Source organism: Pollicipes pollicipes, unplaced genomic scaffold (genome assembly GCF_011947565.3).
Source record: "Pollicipes pollicipes isolate AB1234 unplaced genomic scaffold, Ppol_2.1 Scaffold_7231;HRSCAF=8579_pilon_pilon_pilon, whole genome shotgun sequence".
NCBI classification, from domain to species: Eukaryota; Metazoa; Arthropoda; class Thecostraca; order Pollicipedomorpha; family Pollicipedidae; genus Pollicipes; species Pollicipes pollicipes.
In genome coordinates, this window is record NW_023597034.1 from 17,005,531 (window position 1) to 17,032,010 (window position 26,480).

At 51.4% G+C, this 26,480-nt stretch overlaps 1 protein-coding gene across 1 annotated transcript; it reads right to left on the bottom strand.

Moving 5' to 3' along the window:
- Positions 1-1,249: 1,249 nt before the first annotated feature.
- Positions 1,250-26,474, bottom strand: LOC119109787 (E3 ubiquitin-protein ligase ZNRF2). Its single transcript, XM_037233541.1, has 4 exons — positions 26,144-26,474; positions 19,586-19,681; positions 3,736-3,841; positions 1,250-2,357 (listed from the first exon to the last, which is right to left on the bottom strand). Exons 1-4 carry the CDS (start codon positions 26,472-26,474, stop codon positions 2,300-2,302), a joined length of 591 nt encoding a protein of 196 aa, XP_037089436.1. The 3' UTR covers positions 1,250-2,299.
- Positions 26,475-26,480: the final 6 nt, after the last annotated feature.

Below are 26,480 nucleotides of genomic sequence, written 5' to 3' on the forward strand. Positions count from 1 at the left end.
GTCATTTCAGCGAGTCCTAACGGACAAGTGGGGCAGCTCCGCCGGCGCATGTTCGTCCGTCAGAAGATTGGCCTTGAGCAGAATTGTAATCGGTATCGCTCACGAGGGCGCCCCCGCTTGTTAGCCTTCTTATCGTCCCTGCGCCCACGACGCGTCCGTGTAGTCGAGAGTCGCCACGCACACCAAGCTGTTGGAACGCCCGAACGGCCGCAGCCACACCGCCCACGGGCGGAAAACGTCGACTGAGCGGCTCGCTGATCGTGCATCGTGTATTAGCGTCTCACCTCACCAGGGGTACAGGGACGGGCGCGCCACACCATTGGTGTCCGCTGCGCTACCGTGGAACAGAGGGACATGCGGTGCCGCAGCCGGCGGCCGGCACGGCGCTCAGTATGGAGCAGAGTTGCCGGGGTTCAGGGGAAGGCAGCGGGCTGCGATTCGTTGGGGAGGGCTGATGGCTCGGGACGCGAGAAGTGGCCCTCTCAGCGCCGACCGGGCCCGTCGGCTCATCGCAGCGTAAGCTGTGGCTTTCGAGCCGGCCAGCCAGCTGGTCACTGACTGAGTCGGCCTGGTTTAGAGACGAGCCGGACATACGCTCCCGTCATCACCCTAAAATGGGGATTGTTTTGGTCCGGATCGGGATGCTGAGCAGGAAGCCCTAGGAGGGACGGTGGCGGGTCCGGGAACTGGGCACGCGGGAGTGACCGGGCCGGTGATGGCGAACGTACAACAACGCACTAACTAACAATTAACATTGCCGGCACGCGCGTTTCACAAAAATAGCGCATCTCTGCAGGGGCGTCACATGTCGCCAACCGCCAACGCGGGGCAGCATATACATCCGGCAGCACAAGACCAGGGGCGTCGCGTGACCCCGGCCTAGGACGGCACGGGATCGGCACTTCCCGTCGGCTGCCGGCCGGGACAGTGGGCCCAGCCCGGGGCCGCCCCGCCGGCGGGCCAGCGTGTGGGCACACCGTGGACGCGCGCACGACAAAACACGGCGGCGCCATGGGCGAGCTGGAACCTGACAGAGCGCGCCCAGCTTGACTAGAATCCGACTGGGCCTGGCCGGCGGTAGCGGAAATTCGTTGTTCAGATCCCCGACGCGCAGACGGACTGCCTGCGCCACCGTCGCAGCCAGGTCCGCGGCTTGGCCCCAGTCCAAGACACGTGCTGCGCCGCGCCCGCATCGCGTCGGGTCAGCAGGCGGCCACGGACAACGGGCCACGCCCCCCCCCCCCCCCCACACACACACAAGATCGGCGGTCAGGCTCCAGGCAGCACCCTCCACTGCCGACCCCGCGCCCAATCCGCTGCCACCGGCACGGCACGCTCCGTGGCCTGGCTTTCGCCTATGCCGCCAGCGTCTCAGTCTCACGAGCCAGCTCAAAATATTATGCGTAATATGCAGTACTAAAACCTACGCGGCGGCTAAACAGACCGATTTGAGCCCACCATACGCCGGCACTGCCCGGTGGCGAACGCACGGCGGCACCGGCTAGCCGGCGCGGCGCAGCGCGCGGGCCCACTCCTTATTGCCCTGTACAAAATAGTCTCTGACGTCAACGGGGTCGGGCGGCGCGTGGGCGCACACGGGGACGAAGCCCCGCGCGTATCACATCGATCCCTCGGCACTGCTGGCACCCGGCGATGTCTTCCACTGCCATGTGTCCACAGCAAGGTGTGCGGAGCCAGCGGGAGCCGGTCACCGCAGCACGCGCCGCCGCTACCTTCGTGGCCGCGAGATCAGACGGCCGGCGCCCCACAGGGCGACCGTGCGCCGCGTCTTTCCGCGCGAGAAAGCTCAAGGTCGGACGCCGTGAAACTCCATTTGGCTCGCATGGTCGACAATGGCAACCAAGAACAATTTTACCCGCAACTTCAATATTTCGGAGAGTTTAACGGTTCGATTCGCGAAGAAAACGCCTCTCTTCTGGACGGTTGAGTGGCGACAACGGCCGTGCAGTTGCCTCCCATAGTCACGCGGCGTATTCTACTAATCTGCGAATTTCCCGAAAGTTAACAAATAAGCAGTTCCTTCCCCAGCATCAGCCGCTTCTTCACAAGCTCGCCCGCTCAACGACAAACTTCACGCAAGGCGACGTACAAAACAGCCTCGATAAAGCCCACGCCACATTCCGACAATGCCCTTCGATTTGGCGATCACTGGCAGACGTTAGCGGCGGCACAGCTTAGAAGTCCACACACCGCCGGGGCTGTGTGCCACCTGAAGGCTCGTGCCCGCCAAAGGTCAGCACAGGTCACAGGTCACAGGTCACAGATCGGCGGCCGGCGGTCAGTCGCCAGGGTGTTCGGGGCATGTTCGGTTCACCTTGAACCAGTCGTCAATGCACCTGTCGGCAGGGTCACAGGTCAGGTTTGCGGCGGAGAGGCCCAAGACGGAAGCTATCAAGCTAAGGGGAAGCGACGGCCAGCAGGGCGCCAATGCGGCGTCGTCTCTGGGCGGGCACTGTGGTCACAACAGCTCATCCTGACCCTCTAATGAATAAGTAGGTATCTGGTAGGTCATCTGCCAAAGCATCTAGGACAAAGACACCCACAGGCTGCCTTGTACGAACAGACTTGGCATTGATGCTCGTCACTGTTTGACGCGGCCATAACCATGAAGCAGCTGGTGATCGGCACAGAGGATCGGCACACATCCCTTCGTCGAACGATTTTTGTGAACTCGTGGGATACAATTTTGGGTCCGGCATGAGATGTTCTAGGTACCAGTATGTCACGTGATCCAAATCTTAATCCCCCCCCCCCCAGATCTAGTGCGACTTTAAAGGGAGTGTTTCACGTTTGAAGATATTAGAACAAACATAAGATGGACGAAACAAGCTCACTTATAACTATCGGTACACTGTTTAAGTGGAACAGACTGTTCCAGACAGCACAATTCTCCGTTTGGTAAATATACTCTTCAATGCGTCATGATTTGACTACGTCATCGCTCCTTGTACGGCATTGATTGAGGGTCAATTGGCAGCTGTTATATCTGGAAATCGTGCTCATGAACGCCAGATATGAACGCCTTGACAACTATATCCTTGACAACTATATTTTTAGCCTTGATCGCCGAATGCCTTATGGAATTGCATGATCTGAAGAAGGTTGTTTATGACATCATGAATGTCAAGGTGACTTTGAAATACTCTCTCCGACATGCCTTTCCTCCTCGCGGGCGTGTGGCTCAGAAACTACATGGGGTTAGGTCTTAACAAGGGCAGAATTGTGAACAGCACCGAAATGTCTTTAATATGGCCATTTCAGTTCAAAATCCCATACAAATATAAAACACTCCCTTTTAACGGTCGAAATGAGACTTAACCGTCTCTCAGCCGCCTTAACTTGTACTCAGCTCAGCTTGATACTTGTCGGGAGTCATCATAACCATATAAGCTCGCTAATCGCATTCAACAGAATGGTGAATAATCATTTTGAGCTAAATCGATTTGAGATAAACCAATAAACCTCTCCTCACCTGAGAGAGTTCCTGCTGCCCGCCTCCCATCCTTAAATCCCATTAGTTAGGAAAGCAAGGAAAGTTTCTTGGGCACTCTAATATTTATGAAACACCGCTACCCAACATCAAATCTCAACGCGAGGAGGGGGCTTACGGGGAGGGGTATGCTCCCCCTATGCCCCCCCCCCCCAGCATCGGGTCCTGACGACTGCGGGCAGCAGCGTAAGCCCGCTGGCGTCAGAGGGGACCGGCCAACCTACCTCTTGTGGTATATGCAGAGGCAGGGAAGCCGGGCGATCGTCTGCCCCTGCTCCAGTTCCTCCAGGCAGATGACACACTCGCCCTTGTCCTCGGTCAGCACGTCCTCTGAGAGCAGATGGGCTATAGGTCAGGGCTCACGGTGGCAACACCAGCGCGGCCACACGGCCCGGTGGCCACACCTGGGCTATAGGTCAGGGCTCACGGTGGCAGCACCAGCGCGGCCAAACGGTGGTCAGCGGTGGTGGTGGTGATTTAGTGCTTAAGGGCGGGTCGGCATCGGGACCATTTTGCGCCCATTCGATGACCGTTAACTAAATCTGCGACGTAGCGATAACTGTGTTGTCAACTAATACCGGGCGGCATCACTGGAACACTTACACTGAGGGGTGAGTGAAAATAGTGTTAAAGTCAATGTGTGCTAAAAATGCGAGTATATCTCCACGTTCATAACATGGGTCTCGGCCGATACACCGATGAAGGGGCGCTGGAGGAAAAAATCGTCACCTTCCTGTCTCAGGGCGCCGGCATAAGACGAGGACATGTTCTACAGGCAACCGGTCCCCACATCTGTCACGCCGTGGCACATCCTTACGCGTCAAGTAAAACGAGCGTGTTGCATGTGTACGACCCAACCAAAGCCTACAAAGGGCGACTTCCTGGAAGCGGCTTCGGCGATGGGAAGATTCCCAATCACCCATTTGGGGCCTGATTTCCTTGAAAACGTTAAGATGTTGGTCGAACTTGTTCTGCCACGTATCGCGGACATATTTGGAAATGACCGACTTCAGGTACAAAGCGGGTGCACAAGTTGGTATTGGTTTTCTCTCACACGCCGCAGCTTTCTCGTTTCCCATTGTCCCTATGTGGCTGGGGATCCACACAAATGTGATACAGCAGGAAGTTTTTCCCGGCCACTCCAGTTCCTCCCAAATTGAGCGCGTCAGAAATGAGTGGTTACGCGAGATCGCCGTGGGGGCTAATGATACAAGTGCACTAAGCGAGTCGGTCAGAATGACTGCATCCCTTTCAGGGCGATAAGTAACGTACTAAAGTGCTGCTAAAATAGTAAACAGTTCTGAGGAAAAACTGGCATGTGATGCGTTAGGCAAAGACCTACGGTGTGATCATCGCAAGCAAATGCGCAACCCGTTCCTGTCGAGCCCTTGGACCCATCAGTAGATACTTGTAATGAGTCAACGTATTGTGAGATCCGTTTCAACGAATAATTCAGCGACTCTCGCGGTGAAGTGCCACTTTTACGGTGCTAACAAAGTTTCAAATCATACTTCAGACTCAGACGTCTCAACGGAGCTGGGTCCCGAAGAGTGTGCGGTGCAATGTCATCAAGCGTAATATCCGCCTCGTCCAACCAGCCCCGGACGCGCAGACACATCGGCCGCGCTGACGTGGGCCGTTCACTCAAGAAAGAACTGATTAACGTCTGAGAGAAGATGAACTCAAAGGTTGGATGATCCGGAAATTGTAAAACCTTTGTAGCGTAACTTAAAGTAGGTCGTTGTCTCCTAAGAGGCAAAGGCGGTTCATTCGCTCCCACAAGCAAGTTTCTTGTCCGGGTCGTACGAAACGCCCCAATGGCTACACGAGCACATGCATGGTGGATTGTGTCCAAAACCTGCTTCGGAGATGTAGGAGCACTATCGTAGGCAGGGCTAGCGTAATCGATGACCGATCGAATTAAAGCTCTATACAAGTTCAACAGGGCGCATCTATCGGCCCCAAAGGTCATACGGCATAATACTTTCATGAGGTTCATGCGCTTTAGGCACTTAATCTTGATCATCTTAAAGTGTTGCTTACACGTGAGCCCACGGTCAAACGTGAGGCCCAGGAAACAGATTTCATTACATCCTGGGATATCGGCACTATGGAGTCGCAACTCCGGATCTTTGCAGTCTACTCCGTGAGCAGAAGTGCATACACTTAGTCTTGGTGGTCGAAAACTTTAAACCATTCTTTAGGCTCCACTCAGTTAGTCGAATGAGGCATAACTGAAGCTGCCTCTCTGCAGACGTCATTGCGGATGCTGTACGCCAGCAGCAAAGTCGTCCACAAACAGTGACCGACTAATCGTGGATGGCAGACAGTCGGCGATATCATCGACCATCAGCGCAAACAGGGTTACGCCAAGGACGCTCCCTTGGGGAACACCGCTCTCTTGTGCGTAGCGGTCAGATAGCATGCCACCCACTCGGACGCGGAAAAATCGACGCCGTAAAAAGTTTTCAATGTCATGTGACCTAGAAGTCCACACTTGTGTACTTGTACTTTCAATGTCATGTCAAAGGATATGGCTATCGTGTGACGTCTTCGTTTAACAGAATGTCGCATAGCTGCGTCTAAAATCGTTAAGTGGTCAACACTGAATCGGTTCTTCCGAAACCCGCATTGCACTTTAGAAAGACAACCGTGAGTTTCAAGATACCACATGAGACAATCACTCACTATTCTTTCTAGTACTTTGCATAGGGCTGAAGTCAGCGAAATCGGGCGGTAGTGCGGTGGGTCGGAACCATCCTTTCCGGGCTTCTGTATCGGGACTATAATGGCCTCCCGCCACGACTCCGGGAAGTCATCATGCAACCATATGTAGTTGGAAAGTGAGAGTAAGGCATGGGGGGACTCCTTTAGGTGACTGAACATATCATTGTGGACTTCATCCAGTCCAGGGGACACACTCTTAGCTCTCTTAAGAGCAGTGCAGAGCTCCATGACAGTGAATCGTTGGTTGTACCCATAACTCTCTGAGTAAGGAATTCTAAAATTGATTGCCGTCTTCTCACTCTGTTCCTTGTAACGAGTAAAGCGTGGGCCGTCTGTTTCATGTCGGCACCTTTCTGCAAATGCGAGGCCTATGTTGTTGGACACTTCCCGTGTGATCAATAGCGTGATTTCCGCCGCTTTCAACACCGGAACTGCAGTAAATACGCTCCTACCGGAAATGCGACTAACTCGCTGCCACACTGCACTCAGTGGGGATGTAACGATTTAAACCATTCGCATATTCCCTCCATAATGCACCTTTGCCTCGCGCATTGTGCGTTTCGCCAATGCTCTGGCCTTTTTGAAAGCGATGGTGTTGGTTGTTGCAGGCGCGCTTGAAAACCTTGAACGCTGGCCTCCGCTTAATAATTGCCGCCTTGCAGTCCTCCGACCACCAGGGGACAGGGATCCTGAGCGGCTCGGGTGATGTCAAGGGAATGCAAGACATTGCAATGTCGACAATTGTGGATGTCACTTGTTGTGTAAGAGATGTTGCATTGTCGCCCTCGGTCGGCTGCATTCTAGCATGACGCTCGTCGGTAAACCTTTGCCAGTTGGCACGTCGAACGTTCCAGCAGTCCACACGTAGTGCTCTCAACGGCCCAAGACAACCGATAGAAAAGGGACGAGGAACAGATAGAAGGATCTATCGCTGAAGTGGCGCTGGACGGCAGAGATATATGGGTATGCCGGCCGGTGTTAAGAACAAAAAGACTATTTGAATTCAGCAAACATTCGAGATGTCGGCCTCGGCGGCTTGTGTAACTGCAGCCCCACGAAGGGCTATGGGAGTTGAAGTCATCTAGCAGCAAGAGCGGCGATGGGAGATGATGGAAGATAGACTGTAATATCGAGTCCGGTACTTCCTCAGCGGAAGGGAGGTAGATAGAACAGACAGTCAGCCTCAGCGACCCAAGGTCGAAGACGACGGCAACAGCTTGACGGTCGGTGTTAAGACTTACAGGAGGATAGGGTATATTGTGATGAACTAAAACCGCCACCCCACCATGGGCGATCGTGCCAGTTATCACGCCATTCCGAAAGAAAATGTAGCATTTGATGTTAATGTGAGTGTCATTAGATGTCTTTGTTTCTTGCAAGCATGTCACAGCCGGGTTACGATTAGAAAAGTGTGTGAAGGCCTGACACGTTGACCCCCAAGCCATGTATGTTCCATTGTAAAAATGTCGGTGGCATACTAGATATGCTTGTATGTGGGGTGTACGGTTAAGATCCATCGGTATAGCTTGCATGTGCTTTAAACGTTCACATAGGATTTCGCACTAAACGAATCTCCTGACGACGCTCTACTTCAGTGGAGCTAAGCCGGACCCCTGACCGAGCCTTGGGCCTTCCACCGTTGGTAGGCGACGTCGGCCAAGGAAGGGCACGCTTTGTCGCACGACCTGCCGCCGGGGACTGCGGGGTAGGCCGACCCGACCCCGCGTCTCCAAGTGGAGGAATGGTAGGCGGGCCCACTGACCCTCCCGATGAGTGGGGCGGAGTCGATAGCGGGAGCCGGCCCCCTGCCCGCGGTGCAGAAGCCGACCTGGCGGCGCGCCCTGCAGGTCCGAAGTCCACAGAACCCGGACGAACACCAGTTTCAGAAGGGCGGCTCCAGGAGGGAGCGACGACTGGGGGATGCCGAACCTTGTCCAGCTCTCGTGAGCCGGGAGGACCGGCGCTCCCGGCAGGGCCACTAGCTGGGGAGCCAGAGGGGGTCAGCTCTCGTAGCGCCGCTGTACCAGTGAGGACAGATCCCGTCGTAGCTGGTATGGATGGAGGGGGAGATGGAGCCCGGGAGGGCGTGTATTTAGCACGGGTTGGGCTGGGGTGCGATGATGGGGGGGCGAAGTCCACGGTCTCGCTGGACCGCGGTCCGTGCCCCGTTCCCGGCTCGCACCCTAGTCCCGGTTCTCTGGCCGCTCCACCAGGGGGTTCCAATCCCCTAGGTTGAGCTTCTCTGGCAGCGGCCAATGCCGCAGGTGAATCCTTTTTCGAAGAATCCGACTTCCGGGACGACGGGGCAGCAGGGCCAGTTGGTACAAGTGCGCTTAGAATCAGCTGTACAAACTCGCCTACAGTCATGCCTTTGAAATCATCGAGTCGATCCACTTTCAGTGTCTCGTCGGCTACAGCTGTTCATTGGACTAAATTTATTGCCGGTTTTTAGTAAGGGCGTCTTTGTATGTCCTTGTGGTGGTCGCATCGTTGTGTCGGCGTTGGGCCTCCCGAAACGAGGCTCCTTCCTCCACCTTGAGGTTCAGGACAGCTTTCTCTGACAGGGACTGACAGTTACGACATGACGCTTCATGACCCTGACCACAGTTGCCGCATTTCACTATTTCTGATTCACACTCAGAGTGTTGGTGACCTTTTTTCTGCACACCTTCCGCATCTAACTTTGTTCAGCACTTGTCAGTAAAGTGACCATACGTCTGGCATCGGTAGCACCGGACTGGGCCAGGTACATAAACCCTAACAGGGACCGACTAATATCCGACGCGGACCCTATCTGGCACTCTCGCACAGTGAGACTTCAGAATAATCCAACCAGTATCGGTCAGCTCTCTCTCTCTCTCTCTCTCTCTCTCTCTCTCTCTCTCTCTCTCTCTCTCTCTCTCTCTCTCTCTCTCTCTCTCTCTCTCTCCTCTCTCTCTCTCTCTCTCTCTCTCTCTCTCTCTCTCTCTCTCTCTCTCTCTCTCTCTCTCTCTCTCTCTCTCTCTCTCTTCTTCTTTCCTCTAATACGTCTCACCGCCGTTACCTCCTCCTCACACGAGCCCTCAGCAACATCCCCATCACTCACACCGCGAAGGTCCCGGCAAGTGATTATACTCTTGGAGTAGTTCTTAGAGGGATGAGGGTGCGCCGATAGGGGCACCCAACCTCTCCCTGTCCTTGTACTTTGTAGACTAGTGTAGTCATCTTGAGCATGCGCTGGATCTCGCGTTCGTCTATTAAATGCACTTCTACGCCCCCAGCCGTATACGAAAAGACATCCTTGGGTGTTCCGATCTTGGAAAACGCTTGTTGGCGCTGAAATGGGTTCAGTCGGAGCGGTACTGTTTTTCCTGGTCATCTTCCCTGGAGGAGCAGAAACTGGGGCCGTGGCACAGGACGACGGGCGGGGTTTGGGGGGGTTGGTTAATGGTAAAGTGTCCATGAGTATGTGTTGACATCCGGCGCGCTGGTTCCCCGTCCACCATGGAGTCCAACACGGGGACGGTCCACTTCTAAGAGAGGAGCCGCCAGGGCCACCACCACGCTATACGCAGACCAGTGTGCCAAAAGAGTTGCTGCGAGAGCCGCCGGGCACGAGTTTGCGGGCGCCAGTGCCCCGGTTCGCAGGGGCTAACCAGGCACCCTGGAGACAAACCGAGGTACGGCCCCTTAACGATGTCAGGAGGCAGACACTGCACCCGGCAGCTCCCCCTCAACACCCATCACATGGCCCGCTTGCCCCCAGCCAGTGTCACGAAAGCACGACGCCTGACCAGCCGATTTCCTCCTGTGGAGACTTAATGCATCCGCCGGATCACAAATTCGGGCCAAAGCCACGTGTTGGTAAGCTGCCCCGACTGATCCGCAGGGCAACTCCCTCAGTGACCAGGATCCCTTCATCGCTACCTGCGGATCCAACTGGGCACAGATAAGACTGGAGATCCAGATAAGACTGGAAAGCTGGGGCCGAGGGGTTGCTAATCACTACTCTGAACGAGTCGGAACCCTTGCGGGAGGCACGTTTCGTATGGCCCCTTCCCTTTGGCCGGAAGGGGCGCTTTACAAGCCTCCCCAACCGCCCGCAGGATCATTGGGGCGCACAATCCCCCAACCATGGAAAGGTGGTGCCTCACGGGGGGGGGGGGGGGGGGGCACACGGCCCCGGTGGCCACACCTAAGCTAAGGTTCCACGCTCACGGTGGCAGCATCAGTACGGCCACACGGCCCAGCGACCACACCCGGGCTACGTGCTCTGCGACTGAAGCCCCTAACGTATACGGCGAAAACCAGAAAAAACGCCATATGGCATCTCCCCTTGCCTGAGGGCACGCATACGTTCCGAGCGAATGCTTGTGTGTTTCACTGCGCTTCGGCGTGGCATACAATGTCATAAAGTTTATCAAAGATGCTGCCTTCCAGCGGTCAAGTAGAATGCAACCATGCAGCTTGTACTAGGTACAGAACTTTTGTCACTCGCTGGACGGGGGGGGGGGGGGGGGGGGAATAGGGCACGTGCTTCTTAAGATCCTGCCAGATTGCAGAACTCGAGGGGCTAGTCGCAGCCCGTATGAAGGACCCGGTCCGCAAGGCTGGGCCATCGAATGCCAGTCTGATGATCAGCCTGATGACGTCGATGACCTGATCAGTTTCTTGCGCCGACCGGGGCCACTGGGACGGTGTCGCGACATCGATAATACAGCGAAACAGACCCGACATGAGTGCTTCGACTTTGGTTCTACGCACCAGTACTTCTAAAAAAAAAAAAACTCACGGACTGAATTAACACACGACATCAGTGTCTGAAATTCCGGTGTTTCTTGGTGTTTTTGGTCAGAAGACATTTTGTTCTCCAAGCGCTACACCCAACACGACAAACGAGGGATACTGCGTGTGCGTTTTAGCCGAATCTTTGTGTCATACCGCACACAATCTTTCCATTCAATGCACTCAGTGTCCAGGTCCGTTGCCGCCCACCAGCACATCTACCGTCCACTAACGACACTGCCGGCTCAGACGCCGGACTCCGCGAGCTCCCAATCAAAACAATTGCCGCTCCTGACGGGGCGGATAGCCAGGGGGAAGGGAGAGAACAGAGAACATCTCGCATGCGTCACAACTCAACGTGTTTGGATTGCGTGCTGAAACCACTGTAACATAATAAAAACTGACACGAAAATGCATGACGTTACATTAACATGCGATTACAAATATGACAAAAATTGGCCATTTGTTGGGTAAAAAATCAATTTTAGTTTTGTTCAATGTTACCTTTATAAAATTGGTATTTGTAGCCAAAAAATGGACATTGTAGGATGGGTATCACAGTGACATCAAATACCATCCCAAACACTCGCACGGGCACGCGGAAACCCACGGCTTCGCAAGCCTCCGGCTCTTGGGGAGGATTCAGCATAGGAGAGAACACATATTTTCCACCAAGAAATCCGAGTTGAATACGCGCGAATGTAAACGCATGGAATGAAAACGCACAAATGAAAGGCAAACGTACGTATGTACGTAATATACGTACGTAATCAAAACGCACAAAAGAGGCATTAAATAAAACATTTTTCTATCGATCTACAAAGCATCGCCACCAAAAGTATGGTATGAGGGTAAAGCTAAAGCACAGTTTTCTGCTTTACGTTTGTCAGAACTTTTGGTTTGGTATTTAAATAATTATTGATGCACTTGAGATTTACCTTTTAACTAAGCTGGGTTTTGCCAATGAACAATTTTTACAAAATCACCAGGATCCCAGAAAAGCAATATCAAAACCGATAAACAGGTGACAGCGGCTCTGTCGTTGAAGACTGCTACTCTGTGCGTGCCATTTGTGACCTTCACACGTTTTTTTTTTTAGAATAGCCGCGTGCGGGAGCCGTATCGGGCAGTGACAGTCGGATTGGTTGATATTAAGGGCATAATGATAACGACAAAGCATCAATTTGGCTCAGCGTCAAACATTGAGGATAGTATTGTGTCAGACTCCACGTCGGTGAGTAGATGTAGCGCTGTTATCTAGGTCGGGCTGACTTGCTCTATGAAGAGGAAAGATTTCCTCCGTCCCTGCTGCATTGATCTCCGAGCCCCGATCACGCAGCAGTCTGACATCTCCGGTGGTGTAGCTTTGTACATGGCTTTGTGGATGTAGTGAGTGGAGAAAATTGTTAAACCCCAATCAATAGTGTAGGCCGTGTTATCCCTGAATTTGACCCATTTCTTCTCAAAAGTTGGGGGAGGGGCTCGAGTCCCACCCAACTGAATAGTTAACTACAATATATGCGTGGGTACCACATTGCCCCAGCACCTGTCACCTTAGGTAACAAAGATTGTACCTTGGCTAGAAATCCTTGCATGACATCTTAATACTAAAATTGTAATAATGTGCTCTAGGGAATTATGCATCAGGTGCACAACATTTTAACCGTTGGTTTCTGTTAGCCTTAATTGAGACTCACACCTTTAGAACGGAATTGTGAGTGCAAACAACCTTATATCGGCTCTATAGCTTCAAAAAGCACAGATGTTAGCATACACCTAGGTAGGAGGCACTGTCCTATGTAGCTAGAAAGTTTAAGAATTACATGCAGCCATATTCAAGCGTCTTTGGCAATCACTGAGACCAGCTAGTGCATGGTATTAACTGTCAATGCCGCTATAGAGTATCCTACAGTACCAGTTGTGTACAGAGTGCAATTCACTGGGGCTTTTTTGTTTTCACTACAAGCCGTGAAACTTGTGTTCTCTCCCTAAGAACGAAAACCAAATTTCAGATATTGCGCGACATTACTATACTTGTCAACTTCTGCGCAACAAAATATACACTTTAAAGGCATATACGCGTCATAACTTCCTCTACAAAAACGTATAGTTCTTATTTATACGTGACACTAATTTCACCGCAAAAACTCACACATAGGTGCTCAACGGCAAAGCTTCTGCCGCAAAAACATCTGCCAGTCTTTACTTCTTTGTATAAGCTTAAAAAGTCTTCGCTGATACGCGAAATTACTTCTACTACAAAAATTAATACACGACATGAGCACTACACGACAAAAATGTTGCAGCAAAAACATCGTCCGCCGTTACTGCCAGAGCGAGAATTTACACGGCCTTTACTTATACGTGCCATTGCTTCTAGTGAAAATACTAATATGATGTGGCATTGATACTGTGCGACAAGACTTGAACTTAAAAACTTATACCTGCCATCATGATCACTGCAATAGCAACACAGGTTTTACTCTAATGAGATATAATTTCTACTTTCAATACTTGTACGCGACATTTGTACCTTAAACGATACCATACATGACAATACAATGGTCCACAACGAGAGAATGGAAGGGTCTTGTGCGAGGCAGTGAGCCCCATAACGAACGGAGGGGGGAGGGAGGGTCTCGGCTCCGTTTCGGACAGTGGCTAAGTAAGCCGAACTTGGACCCCACGCCAATTATTGAACTTCGCAGGTCAGCAAACGATTTCTTTGCGTCGGAGGGCCCTGTATCGATCCGGGGCCCACTGCTCCGGTCAGGCGACCTCCTGCGTCGGAGGGCCCTGTGTCGGTCCGGGGCCCACTGCTCCGGTCAGGCGGCCTCCTGCGTCACGCAGCAAACCGATGCATACTGAATCTCTCTGAGGTACTCAGGATCAGCTGTGGGCCCGGGCTCCGAGACGCCAGAACGGTTGTTGGTGATCACCCCGAGCTGGGACGAAAGCCTTTCAGGATTTGACTTTGAAAGGTGCTAAACACTTGGTGTTCTATTCACGGGGCCCTCTGTCAGCCAAAGGTAAGCGGTCCCCGTAGTGTTCAGCCCATGGGCCGCTCCCTCAATGAACGCACCTGAGTCGGCATGACCGCATAAAAAGGAGAAAACTGGGGCATGCCAAATCCAGCGATTATGGGAACATTCATCAGGCCCTTCTCCTCTACCCACTCTATCAAGACTCTGATTGCGCCCTTGCTCCTGCGTAATTGGGCAGGCACCAAGGCGTCGCTCCTAAGAGAGGAACTTCAACACATTAATGCCTCCAACTGTTGGCTGGCGGACGCTGACTGCAGTCTGGCGTCTTCCGGAGACGCGTTGGATTTTTTCGGGTTGTGGCATGCAATAATGACTTTGCTGAGTAGGAGTGCAAAAAGTATTAACCCTTGGTGTTTAAAATCAATTCAAGATAAAAAATTTCGTTTCAGCATTTCTAGGCCTCAGAAATGGGCCCCAGCCAGCATCTCACGACAAACATCACTCCTCAACTATACATTTCAGGTGTCGTACGACGCTGGAGCAGGCGAAAACGGGTCATGTAGCAGGTCACAGCAGGCGAAAACGGGTCATGTAGCAGGTCACAGCAAGAGGAGTGCAAAATGCTTTTACAAAAAAGCAGGCACAGTTTTCTGGCTGACGAAAATTGCGCAAAAGTTGTTTTTTTCTACCGTTCTTCTGAGTTATACTGTCACCAGTGACAGGCGCCGGCGTCGGCTCCGTTTTCAGGACGCTCTTAATGCATTCGCTCGCCGGCCACGCGGATCGGGAAAACAAAGGACGTACCGGGTGGCCCTGACCGCACTGGTATCGAGGCATGTCTGGAAACACAGCATCGACCGGCCTATGCGCCATTGATCCAGACACATAAAAGGAGGACTTGTCGACCCTAACGACAGACTGGAATGCTGTCGCACGGTGTGCATCGCGCTGGTGACCGACCAGGTCCGGACTAGGACTTTCAGGCATGGTTCAGTCACCTGCTTAGCCTGCAGTACCAACGCCTGAGTCACATGTCCACCCCATCACATAGCGGTTTCTCACCCCTACCCTATGGCGCTGTCGTTGTTGTATGTTGTATCTTTTACACAGACTGCTGCTAAGCACTTCCAGCTACAGTTCTTCGGACTAAATCGCTGGTGAATGGGTTGCCCCATTTATCTGCCGGGGGCAGGTTGAAAACGCATTTAAGCAATAATTTCATGGTTCTAGCGCAAGCCCACGCCACTTCCCAGCTCAAAATGCCCCGTTTGAATGCGCCAAGTCGTAAGATTCCGGTGTACGGCAATACTCGTGTTTAAATCATCCCGCAACGAGCAGCGTTTTCACGCCGCCGTAGCGTTGGTGTCATATGACTCTGTCCCATAATAACGTCGCAGCGGCGCCTACCCAGAACGCAGTAATGCAGGGGCTTGGACAAACCCATCACGCTTGAATGGAGAATGGTGACAGCGTGCTAGGCAGTTGCGTTTCCTGGGAATAGTCAAGGACGGGCCATCCAAAATCCTGTGGAACCTAACCTGATCAAGAGTCATGATGGGATCGCCGGGCCGCATCCTAATGTTACTCCAAAACCTTGGCTTGGATCAAGGCTCAGTGACAGAATAAAAATTTGAGATTTTACTTACAATGCCAATCAGTTACCACACAATGGAAATCTGATCAGCAGGCTGATCAATTTAAAAGTTGATATAAGCAAGACGACTATAAAAATGATAGCCATTCGTATGCAAGGTAAGTAATTGTTACACAAGTTGGAAGTTGATATAAGGAAGACGATAACAAAACGAAAAAAACGCTCCTGTGCAGGGTATCATTTTCGAAATGTCTGCAAAGTAGTGGGCTTTTGAAGAAGAATGTCTTTCTTAAATTGATAGAAGTGACCTCGTGATTGTCTACTATACCTCCTCCTGTCTGCCGGATCGGAAGAAATGCATTTCTTTAGCTAAAGCAGAATTAGAAAACCACCGATGGCCGTGTGCGTATCCTTCAAGGAAACGCTCGTTCGGAGTGTCATGTTATATCCAAAATATAAGTATCTGATGGCGTCATATGGTCGCCAGCTGCTTGACATTTTGTCAGAACATCAACAATAAACACAAGTCTCTTCGGAGGACGGCATCTGTTTGTCATCTGAGCCTTAATCCAAGCTTCGAGTTCCCTTCACGGAAAATTCGAGAAACATGGTCGGATCTATCATGACTGATTTGTTTCACCCGTCAGCTTTAAACCTACGAAACAACCTATACCAAGCAAACGAACACAAACGCCCGAATGCTACTTCGTCCCTACAACGCACGAGAGGTCATGCCTGCTGGTCATTTTTTCCCCTTTCTTTTTTGGAGCGCCCACTTCTGATGTCATATGGCGCCTAAGTAAGCTCTTTCAGAGCCGGACTTCTTCAATTTTGAGAGCTACCTGACACGGAACGATGAGAGCGTGCGACTGTTCGTGGCCGAACATGGATCGTGAGGCCTCCATGACGAGCTTCACGCATCTTTCAATGATCTGGGAGTGATAAGAAAAGTTCGGCAGGTTCAGGGGATCATCTCGAGCGCCTTCTACAGCACAGGCTGGCATGTGCCCCGATACTGGCGGCTCAGAGATTTGTCTTGGCCCGGTGATTATTTCACGATAGGACAGAGCCTCCCAAATCAGCTCCGAAATACGAAAGAAACAGTGTGGCGCGAGCCTCGTTTCTTTGTGACAAGACTTATGACCGCTATCTTCTTTTGCACCAGTCCCCTCTTTTCAGAGCAATCATAGACAAAAGCATGTTTCGGGGTAGAAGTCACACGCGTTATTTTGCACAAATGCGCGCTGTTTTGACCACACAAGTCACACCATGGACATTTCTCGGTTGCAACTTCAGCAGCTTCGCAGTACAGAAGATACAAACTTCAAAAACACTGGTGAACTTTTACACTTAATCACATGGTTAGCTTTTACACTTAATCACATGGGGGCAGAAAACATGCTGTGCGCAGGTGATGAGCTGCTTCAGTTCACAGCTCAGATCCTCTCTTCTGGCGTACCGCTCACGGATTCGTATGGCCAATTTTATCCACCGGGAGCGAATCCCATGTTCAACTTTTCCGTTTCGTTGTCACCGTCACCGAGCCGACCCTCACGGCGTGACTAAATGACATAGTGACAAAACATATCGATGTTACTGAAGTGACGCCCTTGACGCCTTGATGCTTGAGTTTGCTTGTCCACTGCGTAATCTTTCACAGGTAGGACACAGAACAGACTGGAGAACAAACATAATTAAATTCGAACACGTTTCTCAAATGTTTCCCGAATCTGGTAACTCGTACTCTTGATTGTAACTCGAAGTTAAAATCAACACTAAGCCTGGACTGCGCACGGACAGATGATGAGCACATAAACTCGTGTTTAATGCTAATATTCTGACAATTTGACACAGCTCGCGATAATATGGAATTGCTAATTAATGAATCGCATGAATAGAGGTCACATGACGTTTCGAGCAAGTGAACATCTGAAGGGTACCCATGTGACCACGACTGTCCCTATAGTGGCTTTGGTATGTTTATGGTATCTTTATGGCACCCGCGGTGTCTTTGGTAGTTTGAGTGTGCATGTATAGTTGCTTTGGTACAGGGCAACGAATTTTTACGACCCGACAGCCAATGGCTGATCCAGTGGAGCAAGGTCGCGGCTACCCCGCGGGAGAAAAAATAGCCCTGTTCCGGAGTTCGCACTTTGCAAAAAAAGGAATAATGAGCCTCTGCAGATACAGTGGCCGAAACCAAAATTCGGACCGGATGATTCGATGTGAGGCAGCCTTTTAAAAAGTCGTACCTCTCACCACCCCGCAAAAAACATTTTTCGCATCACGCTACTGTCCACCTTGACGTGCCGAGGCGTCAGCCACCTAGCTTCCTCCACCAGCGTCCTCACTAGTGCCACCCTTTCGGCGTACAGGCCGCGTGAGCGTCACAGTGACACCGTACACGGCACGAGGCGTCACACGTGACGAATACCGCGGCGATCGGCGCCGACCGGCCGGCCGGCGACCGGCGGCGGCGTGGCCATGCTGAGCCGCAGGGCCCCGTGCTGACCACCACAGACGGGGTGAAGTACGTCGGCGTGCCCAGTCGACCTGAGCCGATCAGACACGTCCCGGTGCCAGGACCGGTGGGAGCGGCGCGGGCTGCGGTCTCCGTCCACCCGGCATCGGCTGAATGAGAGCATCTCCCGGAGGATCCACATGGCCCGGGTCAGTGCCTGATTCAAGCGAGACAAAACGCCGGAAAAGGCGAGCGAAACTCGACACAGGAAACAAGTTATTGTACATTGGTAAAACATGGTAAATAGACTGAACAATATCTGCATGGGGTTTTGAACTGGTACAGCCGTTTTTAAGATCATTTCCTGGAGTTCACAGTTATGTCTTTTTCAGAACTTCCAATTCCCTCATTTCCAAGCTAAGCTCGCGCATGTGACGACTATTTCGCACCGCCGATTTTGAAGTCACCCAGAAATGCATATCATAGAAACATCAAAGGCATTCCGCCTCCTCGGTGGTCATACTGGGTTTAAGGTCAAGAACAAATGTCACCACTGCCCTGCTGGTGTCTGTAGTACGGCAGCACGAATCACCGCGTCAACGGACAGCAATTGGCCCTCAACCAGCTTAACGCGTTAAATCCAAATATCGATGGCGATTTGGTTAATTGGATAATAGCCCTTTCGGTCACTCATGGCCATTTCATGGCTGTGAGGTGAAGGAGAACGAATAACAGTGGGGCGGGGCTGCATGCACCAGGGACCCCAATAACCGGGGCTCCGCCCGCAGTGACCTCTCCGCGCGATGTGCGCTTAGCGCTCGGACGGGGCCCCAATAGAAGGCCTTAGGCCGGCCCGTGGGCGGCGCATGCAGCCTGCCCGGAAAAGCGGGGAGTCGCGAGGATGCAGGATAGAATGAGAAAGATGATGGCAGGGTGGATGCTCGATCACACACCCCGCTTATGTGAGACATTATGCGGGCATTTGAGACGCCCTTCTAATTGTGGCGGACATGAGACTGGGGATCGAATAACTTAATAAAGGCGCCGTAACCGAGAATGCAGATGCAACTAAAAAGCATGTTATCACATACAAATACGCAAAAACACCATGAGAAAAGGATAACATACGCACCAGAACGATCGTCAGGTTTATCTAGCAGTTTCAAGTTAACAAGCCACCTTGCGGTGAATGCAAGCACTTCAAGTGAGTCAGTCGGCCCGCCCCCCGGGAATTTTTACACGGCCAGTCTGGCAGCGACTGACGTCTTCAAAACGTTCCTTGACTTCATGAAACGATGACGCATTGACGAGTGACTTTACACAATCTAAACTTGATTATCTAAAGCAGTGCTTTGCACTCAAAAGCAGCTAACAGTACCAGGTGAACCTTTTCCATCGTATCTGACGTTGCCCTGACATTTTTTAATGTGGAATACTCCTTTCAAGAAACACTATAAGCTGGGACGCATTAACGTTATGGCCACCATCCCCGCCAAGGTCCCGAACAAAGTCGAGAGCATGACGTTCAACGACTGACTACGTACCATTGTAGCTGATCCGTGGCTTCGTGAGGCACATCACAATGTGACACTCTACATCGTCCGGCAGCACAAACTTGTTGCACACGGGGCATTTTATACCTGAAACAGAGAGACATTTTAACAGTTGACAAACTCAACCCGTCCACCTGAGGCATCGCGATAAAATTGCCTTCCAAAGCACGGCCACGGACCAGTCAGCAGCGGCCCGCCCGTAAGTTGGCTCATCTAACTCCCGAAAATTAGCACTGCCTAAGGTGATGCAAAGAGGCAATGGGCCCCTGATTATTCGGCATTATGACTTCATACACCAAAAATAAACGAGATTCAACGATAACCAGACAAGTGGGAAATCACAAGCAGGATGACAGGATCAGAACCCTAAGAACTACAGCCGACATCCTGTGGGATCTAGGGTTTGTTTTAAAACTAGGTTAAAGGATCCTCTGGTATCCAGGATACTTATCAAACGTTGTCAACGGATGTACTGATTTATATTTCACTAAGGGCTTTTCTATCATCGAATTTGCCCCAAATTTCGCCAAGGAATATTCCTGTACCCTTTTATGACTAAGGGAACTTTAGATGAGTTCGAAGGCCACCCTTAGGTCTGTCGAAGCGGTCTAATTCTTGGATAAAAAACACTTGAATATTGGATGGAACAATTTGAAAATTACCGCGGTATCGATGCGTTTATAGATCTGTTTTCCACCCCATTCGACACATCTGTCTCCACCGCTATATCGGGGCGGGGTTTGGGAGTGGTGTCGTAAGAATGTTGAGACTGGGTTAATAAGATACCGTACAGGGTGTCCGAAAACTGGTGATCTCTTCTTTCAGTTTCACTGGTGTGAAATCCAGCGACGAACAGCTCTTGATTGTCATAGTATAGGCCCAGAGTACGCCCAGGGGGAACACAGCGACGCCATCTACCTGACAATATAGGTTTCCTTCCGGACAACAGAACAATGTCCGTAAGGTTTCCTCCCAGACTTCGTGCAGATTTCGAGCACACAAGCGTTTGCACGTTTGCTTCGCCACGCTCTTTGCTAAAAGAAGACATACGATTTATGCAGATTTTGCAGTTGGATTCACTTATCTAGCTGCTTTGGGTGTTGAGATATGGCGAAAAAAAACGTGAAAGCGGTTGGAAATGCCCGTATCAATCCTGCTGGCTCGTACGCACGTGGCACTTGACACGTACAACCACAAACTTTGCACGTGATTGTCCGTTCAGCTCCGTGTCAGAGCATGCCACCACCAAGTGGCTCCGTGTCCTGGGTGCCAATGCACGGTAAAAAGTGTAAACCCGTTGAAAAAACAAAATCCATCTTTCCAGGTTGTGTCGGCGTGACAGATGGCCGGTGCGGCCACGCACATGACGCCACGCGATTCGCTGCTGGATTCCCTATTAAAGCAATACAGTCTCGAGTCGCTCCACGCCCCTGGTGCCAAGCTATGGTGGCAAACGTGAACGGGCAGCAATGGGGGGGGGGGGGGGGGGGGGGGGCAGGGGATTGTTGGGATCATGCCCCCATGGTCATGGGGACCAATAGTCCCAACAAATCTTTCGAACTTGAGCGCCATGTTGGCCTCCACACATTGACATTCCGGAAGGCTGCGGGATGTCGATTGTCACCCCGGCCACGGCACTCGCTTACGCCTGTCAACAAGGATGCATTCGGAATGAAGGCATACGAAATGATATCTTCATATTTCGCCATGAAGTCTAGAAACCTTCAGCCAGGATCATCTTCTTTTACACGCGTATCTTCCTACTTGTAACAGCATGCGTTTTGCTTGGTTTCCGGCGACATGCTCTCGTGAGTCCCTTGCAAAGGCGTTCTTTTCGTTAAAAAACTAAGATAAATTCATCTATATCTAAAAATGCCTAAATGTTGTCAACATAGCTGATTATGTTGCGTAGACACGACTTGACCCATTACTGCGTCATACCTTGGCTGCCTAATTGGGGCATGTGAGTGCAATGTACATGGGTGTAGCAACAATCAAAAGGTGTCTGACCTATATTGTCCTTGAAACTTTTCATTTCATCATTTGGGCCCCATGAGGGACTTGAATAACGTTTAGGACACTTTTCCAAAAATAAAGGATACTAAGTTACAAAGAACAGTATGTTTCTGCAGCCATAGGAACATTTTGGGACAATCCAAATATAATTTGCGGTGAGCAACTTGAGGGTCCAGGTTGCTGTGCCTAGCAATTTCATGAAAACTTGATGTCCATATGGGCATTGATTCACATATACATATGGATATTCACACCTACACGCACGCACGCACGCACGCACGCACGCACGCACGCACGCACGCACGCACGCACGCACGCACGCACGCACGCACGCACGCACGCACGCACGCACGCACGCACACACACACACACACACACACACACACACACACACACACACACACACACACACACATATATATATATATATATATATATATATATATATATATATATATATATATATATATATAGGTGACGGATCGCTAAATCCATCCATCTGCAACTGTCCACAAAGTCGCACCAAAAACACGGATGTCACCAGGCATCCTGTGCAAAACTGTCATTTCAACAGTAAGTTGTCATTGGTAAATTGTTGGCTGGCTTGGGTACAAAATACCCGCTCTGAAGTTCGATTTCGAAATTCCTTCACTTTTTTGCAAACACACACACACACACACACACATATCAAAAAGACTTTTGCAATACTGTCGAACGTGCACACGAACATCTCATGTGATGGATGGCTGATCGTCCAAGACCTCGCATAAAAGAACATAAAGATTATATTAGCAAATACATTACGAGCTGTTCGTCGCTCAGTTTCACATGAGTGAAGCTGAAATGGGGTTTATCAATTTTGGGACACCCTGTACAGGATCGTATTACCCGGTGTCAGCGAGCCTACAACGGCACCATGCCAAGATCCCGCCCCCACTACATCGACACCGCGGTAATTCCCAGATCTTCTGTTATTCCTCCCAGCGACAAATTGGCACCGAGCAGCGACCGCTGGCGGCAGTTCAACCGGCATCACCATGGCAACGCGCTGCGAGCAGATGAGCCGCAAGTCCACCCAGCGACAAACCGAGCCAGCCCAGCCGAGTCGAGTCAAGCCAAGCAAAGCAGGCCGAAGCGCCGCTAGGCCGAGCCCAGCCGCGATGCACTGCGACTCAGCCGGTACGTCGGCGGCCGGCCAGCAAGTATTGATTCAGGGACGGTATGCGGCGGTTGACGGTACAACGAAGTCGGACTCGACATTAATCGCGCGCACGCGACGCGGAAGGGGGCGCAACCACGACCACAGTGGCGGCCACAACCAACACTCAAACACACACCTACTGTAACCGTATAGAACAGGCCGTTATAGGGCGTCGCCTGCCTCTCACCCTGGCAGGAAGGGCGGGTATCGCGGGAATCGGACCTCGTGCCTATGATTTCCCCGACGCGCGTGGTTAACACAGACGCGTTAACCACTACGCTGCCGGCACCCTTTTTGAGCCATGCTAACGGCGCTTTAGGGGCCTGCGGCAGCTCTAGCCCATAACATCTGACGATTGCAGAATAAGCAGTGAATTCTGCAGCAGGTCCGCAAGGTCACCACACATAAATGTATACGACAAATGCGTGCCAAACATGTCTCGCGTCCCCGCGTGCAGGAGTCCGGCCGGAGACGTCCCCGAGAGCCGAGCCCCGCATTATTGCATTCCATGTAGACGTCGCTGTGACGTCATCATGATACATCATATGACACCGATGCCACGGTCGCGTGAAAACGCTCTCGGCGGGCTGGTTTTAACATAAATATTTCCATAAACCAGATTTGTTTTCGATCAAGCACATCCAATGAAACATTTTCAGCTGGGAAATAGTGTTGGTTTGCACCAGAGCTGCAAAAGCATTATCGAAATGCGCTCCGAACTTGCCCTCGCCAACGATATGGGATACCCCACTCATCAGTGATCTATTCCACATAGCTGTAACCGGAAGCGCTTAGCATTAGTCCTGTGTAAAAGAGTACAACATACATCAGTACCCTCAAAGTTTGTGCTCATGGGGCGCACACGCAACACATACATACATATCCAAGTACATAACTCAAGACCGCAGACATAGGCCTGTGGTAGGTCATAGATCGTAAGACCCTCCGAAGTACATAACTCAAGACCGCAGACATAGGCCTGTGGTAGGTCATAGATCGTAAGACCCTCCAAGAACATAACTCCAAGACCACAGACATAGGCCTGTGGTAGGTCATAGATCGTAAGACCCTCCCAAGTACATAACTCAAGACCACAGACATAGGCCTGTGGTAGGTCATAGATCGTAAGACCCTCACGAGGCGTATATATGGGATGGAAGTTGGTGGGGGCGCACCGAGGACTTCCCGGTTCAAGTATAGGTGGGGGGGGGGGGGGACCATAGGGCCGTGGTAGGCCATAGATCGTAAGACCCTCACCAGGTGTATATATGGGATGGAAGTTGGTGGGGGGCGCACCGAGGACTTCCCGGTCAAGTATAGGGAGGGGGGGGGGGGACATAGGCGGCGGAAAACCTCCATCCCCTGAATAAAAAGACTGACTTTTAGTCACCTTGAGTTCACTTAAAAGTTATCTCTCAATTTCTAACCAGATGTTATATTTCGCTACCCTTGCACGACCACTGCGGGATGGGGATCAGAAAGGGCGGGACAGACGGGCCCGCCCCTTTTGCCAGTTGCCAGACAGGCCCGCGGCAACATGGGATGCGCATTGAGAAGTTGGAATGTACATCCTGTAGCCTCAGGAGGGGCATTGCCAGGGTGGATAAAGCGTTGACCCGCCCTGATAGGAGTGATGAGTAGTAAAGCCCATGAGTAATAAATGCAGCACGCCATTTCAGTTCACAATAGCATATTTTGCTGCAAAATGGGACGATTTAAGGAAAGTTTTGCAATTTTTTTCCAGTCAAAGAGCAGTGGTCCATATCTCAATTCCGAAATAGTCTTAAGGATATGTGGGGGCACTGGAGATACTATTTCCTGCGCACCTTTTTGTTTGAGCAGAAAATACATATTTTGGTCATCACTGCCAGCTCAGGCACACCATTGGTCATTAACTACCTACTGCTTGTACTTTGTACAACAAAGGCCTTGAGCTCCTCGCTTTTCGGCATGAGTTCGGGGCTCTTATGCTGACAGTTACCCACCTTTAATATGCCTTATATGCCAGGAGGTACTTGTACCACACAACCCAATTCTTTCCTTATAAAATGACCTATTTTGTTGCACAAGTCAGGCAATTATTATTTAGTCCTTGTAGGATACAAGCAAAAGTTCATAACTTTTTCATTTTGGAGGCCGCAGACACGCGTTTTTTTGCCACCTAAAACCTAAACTAAAAGAAAACACCCAAAACAATGCCACGACAGGACTCGTAACGCAATTACGCTGCCGACTAAACTTGTAACGACATAGCTTCTAATGCAAATCATTCTCCGCGACAAAACTTCTACCTCGACAACTTCGCCGCGACAATACTTCTGATGCAAGAACTTCTCATGCATAAACTTCTAAGCCACAACACCTGCGACACAAACACTTTTATGCGGTCTTACTTGTACGCAGCAAAACTTTAAATGCAAAACTTCTATGTTCTGTGCGACATAATTTATAATACAAGAACTGCTGCTGGCTAAATTGCTCACGCAATTTTTTAAAAGAAGTTCCTGTGTTAGAAGAAACGTCGCGCAGACAATTCTGCTTCAAAAGATTTGCCGCTTAGTAATGTAGATGGGATAGAAGTAATGTACGTAGAAATTCTTGCTTTTTTCTTTGCCGCGTAGAAGTTTAAGCTTTAAAAGTTGTTGCATTATAAGTAGTGTCGCCTAGAGGTTGTTGCATTAGAACTTTTGTCGCTTGGAAGTTAATGCAACAGAAGTTCTTGAGTCAGAAAAAGTCGTGTCGAAGTCGTGTCGTGGAAGTTTCATTGGGTTAGAAGCACTGCCGATACCTCGCTAAAAGCCCCACGGCTCTTTTACCCTGTGTAGCGAGTATGCCGGCTCAAAAGTAGCAGCTCTAGTACAGTGCCGGGTGTTTTGTTAATCATTTGGGTTTGGGGCAAATTTTGAAATCATAATGCACCACGGTGCGGTGTCGGAACCACGCGAAAAACTTGACGTTATCAGATAGCCCGCCCTTAATTCCAGCAACCATCCGAGGAAAAGCTTATATGAAGCTAACATGGCGTGGCAATTGCCATAAGCGGGCCGCATCGATCAGACATCGCAGCCCAGATAACTAGTATCGACAATGAGAATGGAAACAGGACGGATTACTGAACTCCTCCGATTTCTTTGTCGTAGCTTTCCTGTCTGGAACGTGTTGTCCCAATACATGTACGCTGCCAACTAATAATTCAACGAGCATTCTTTCAACTTTGCTGCAAATCAGCCCTAAGCTTGCGGTGGAAGAGCCCAATGACGACCCAGACACAGAGCACGACAGCCGTGCCAAACACCAGTACTGCCCCGCCGTTGTCCGGCCGCCGGTCTCACCGCAGACGACGTGTCGCACGCGGCGCCCGCGGCCCGGCCCAAGCAGCACCTCAGGCACGAGCACCTGCATCCGGCCCGAGTCGACGTCCGTCACGTAGCGCACATTGGCCAGGTCATACACACGACTCCAGCCGCCGCCAAGTTCGATGCGCGGTAGCGCCCCGCCAGTCGCCTCGATTGCGGCCGGGTCGGGTGGCGACGCGCCGCCGGCCGCGCCCTCCACGGGGTCGGGCGCGACCGCACGCCGGCCCGCGCCGTTCAGCCAGTCGATCAGCGAGCGGCCCTTGAAGGGCAGCTCGGGCGCAACGCATCGGCTCACCGCCACACCCATCGGCCA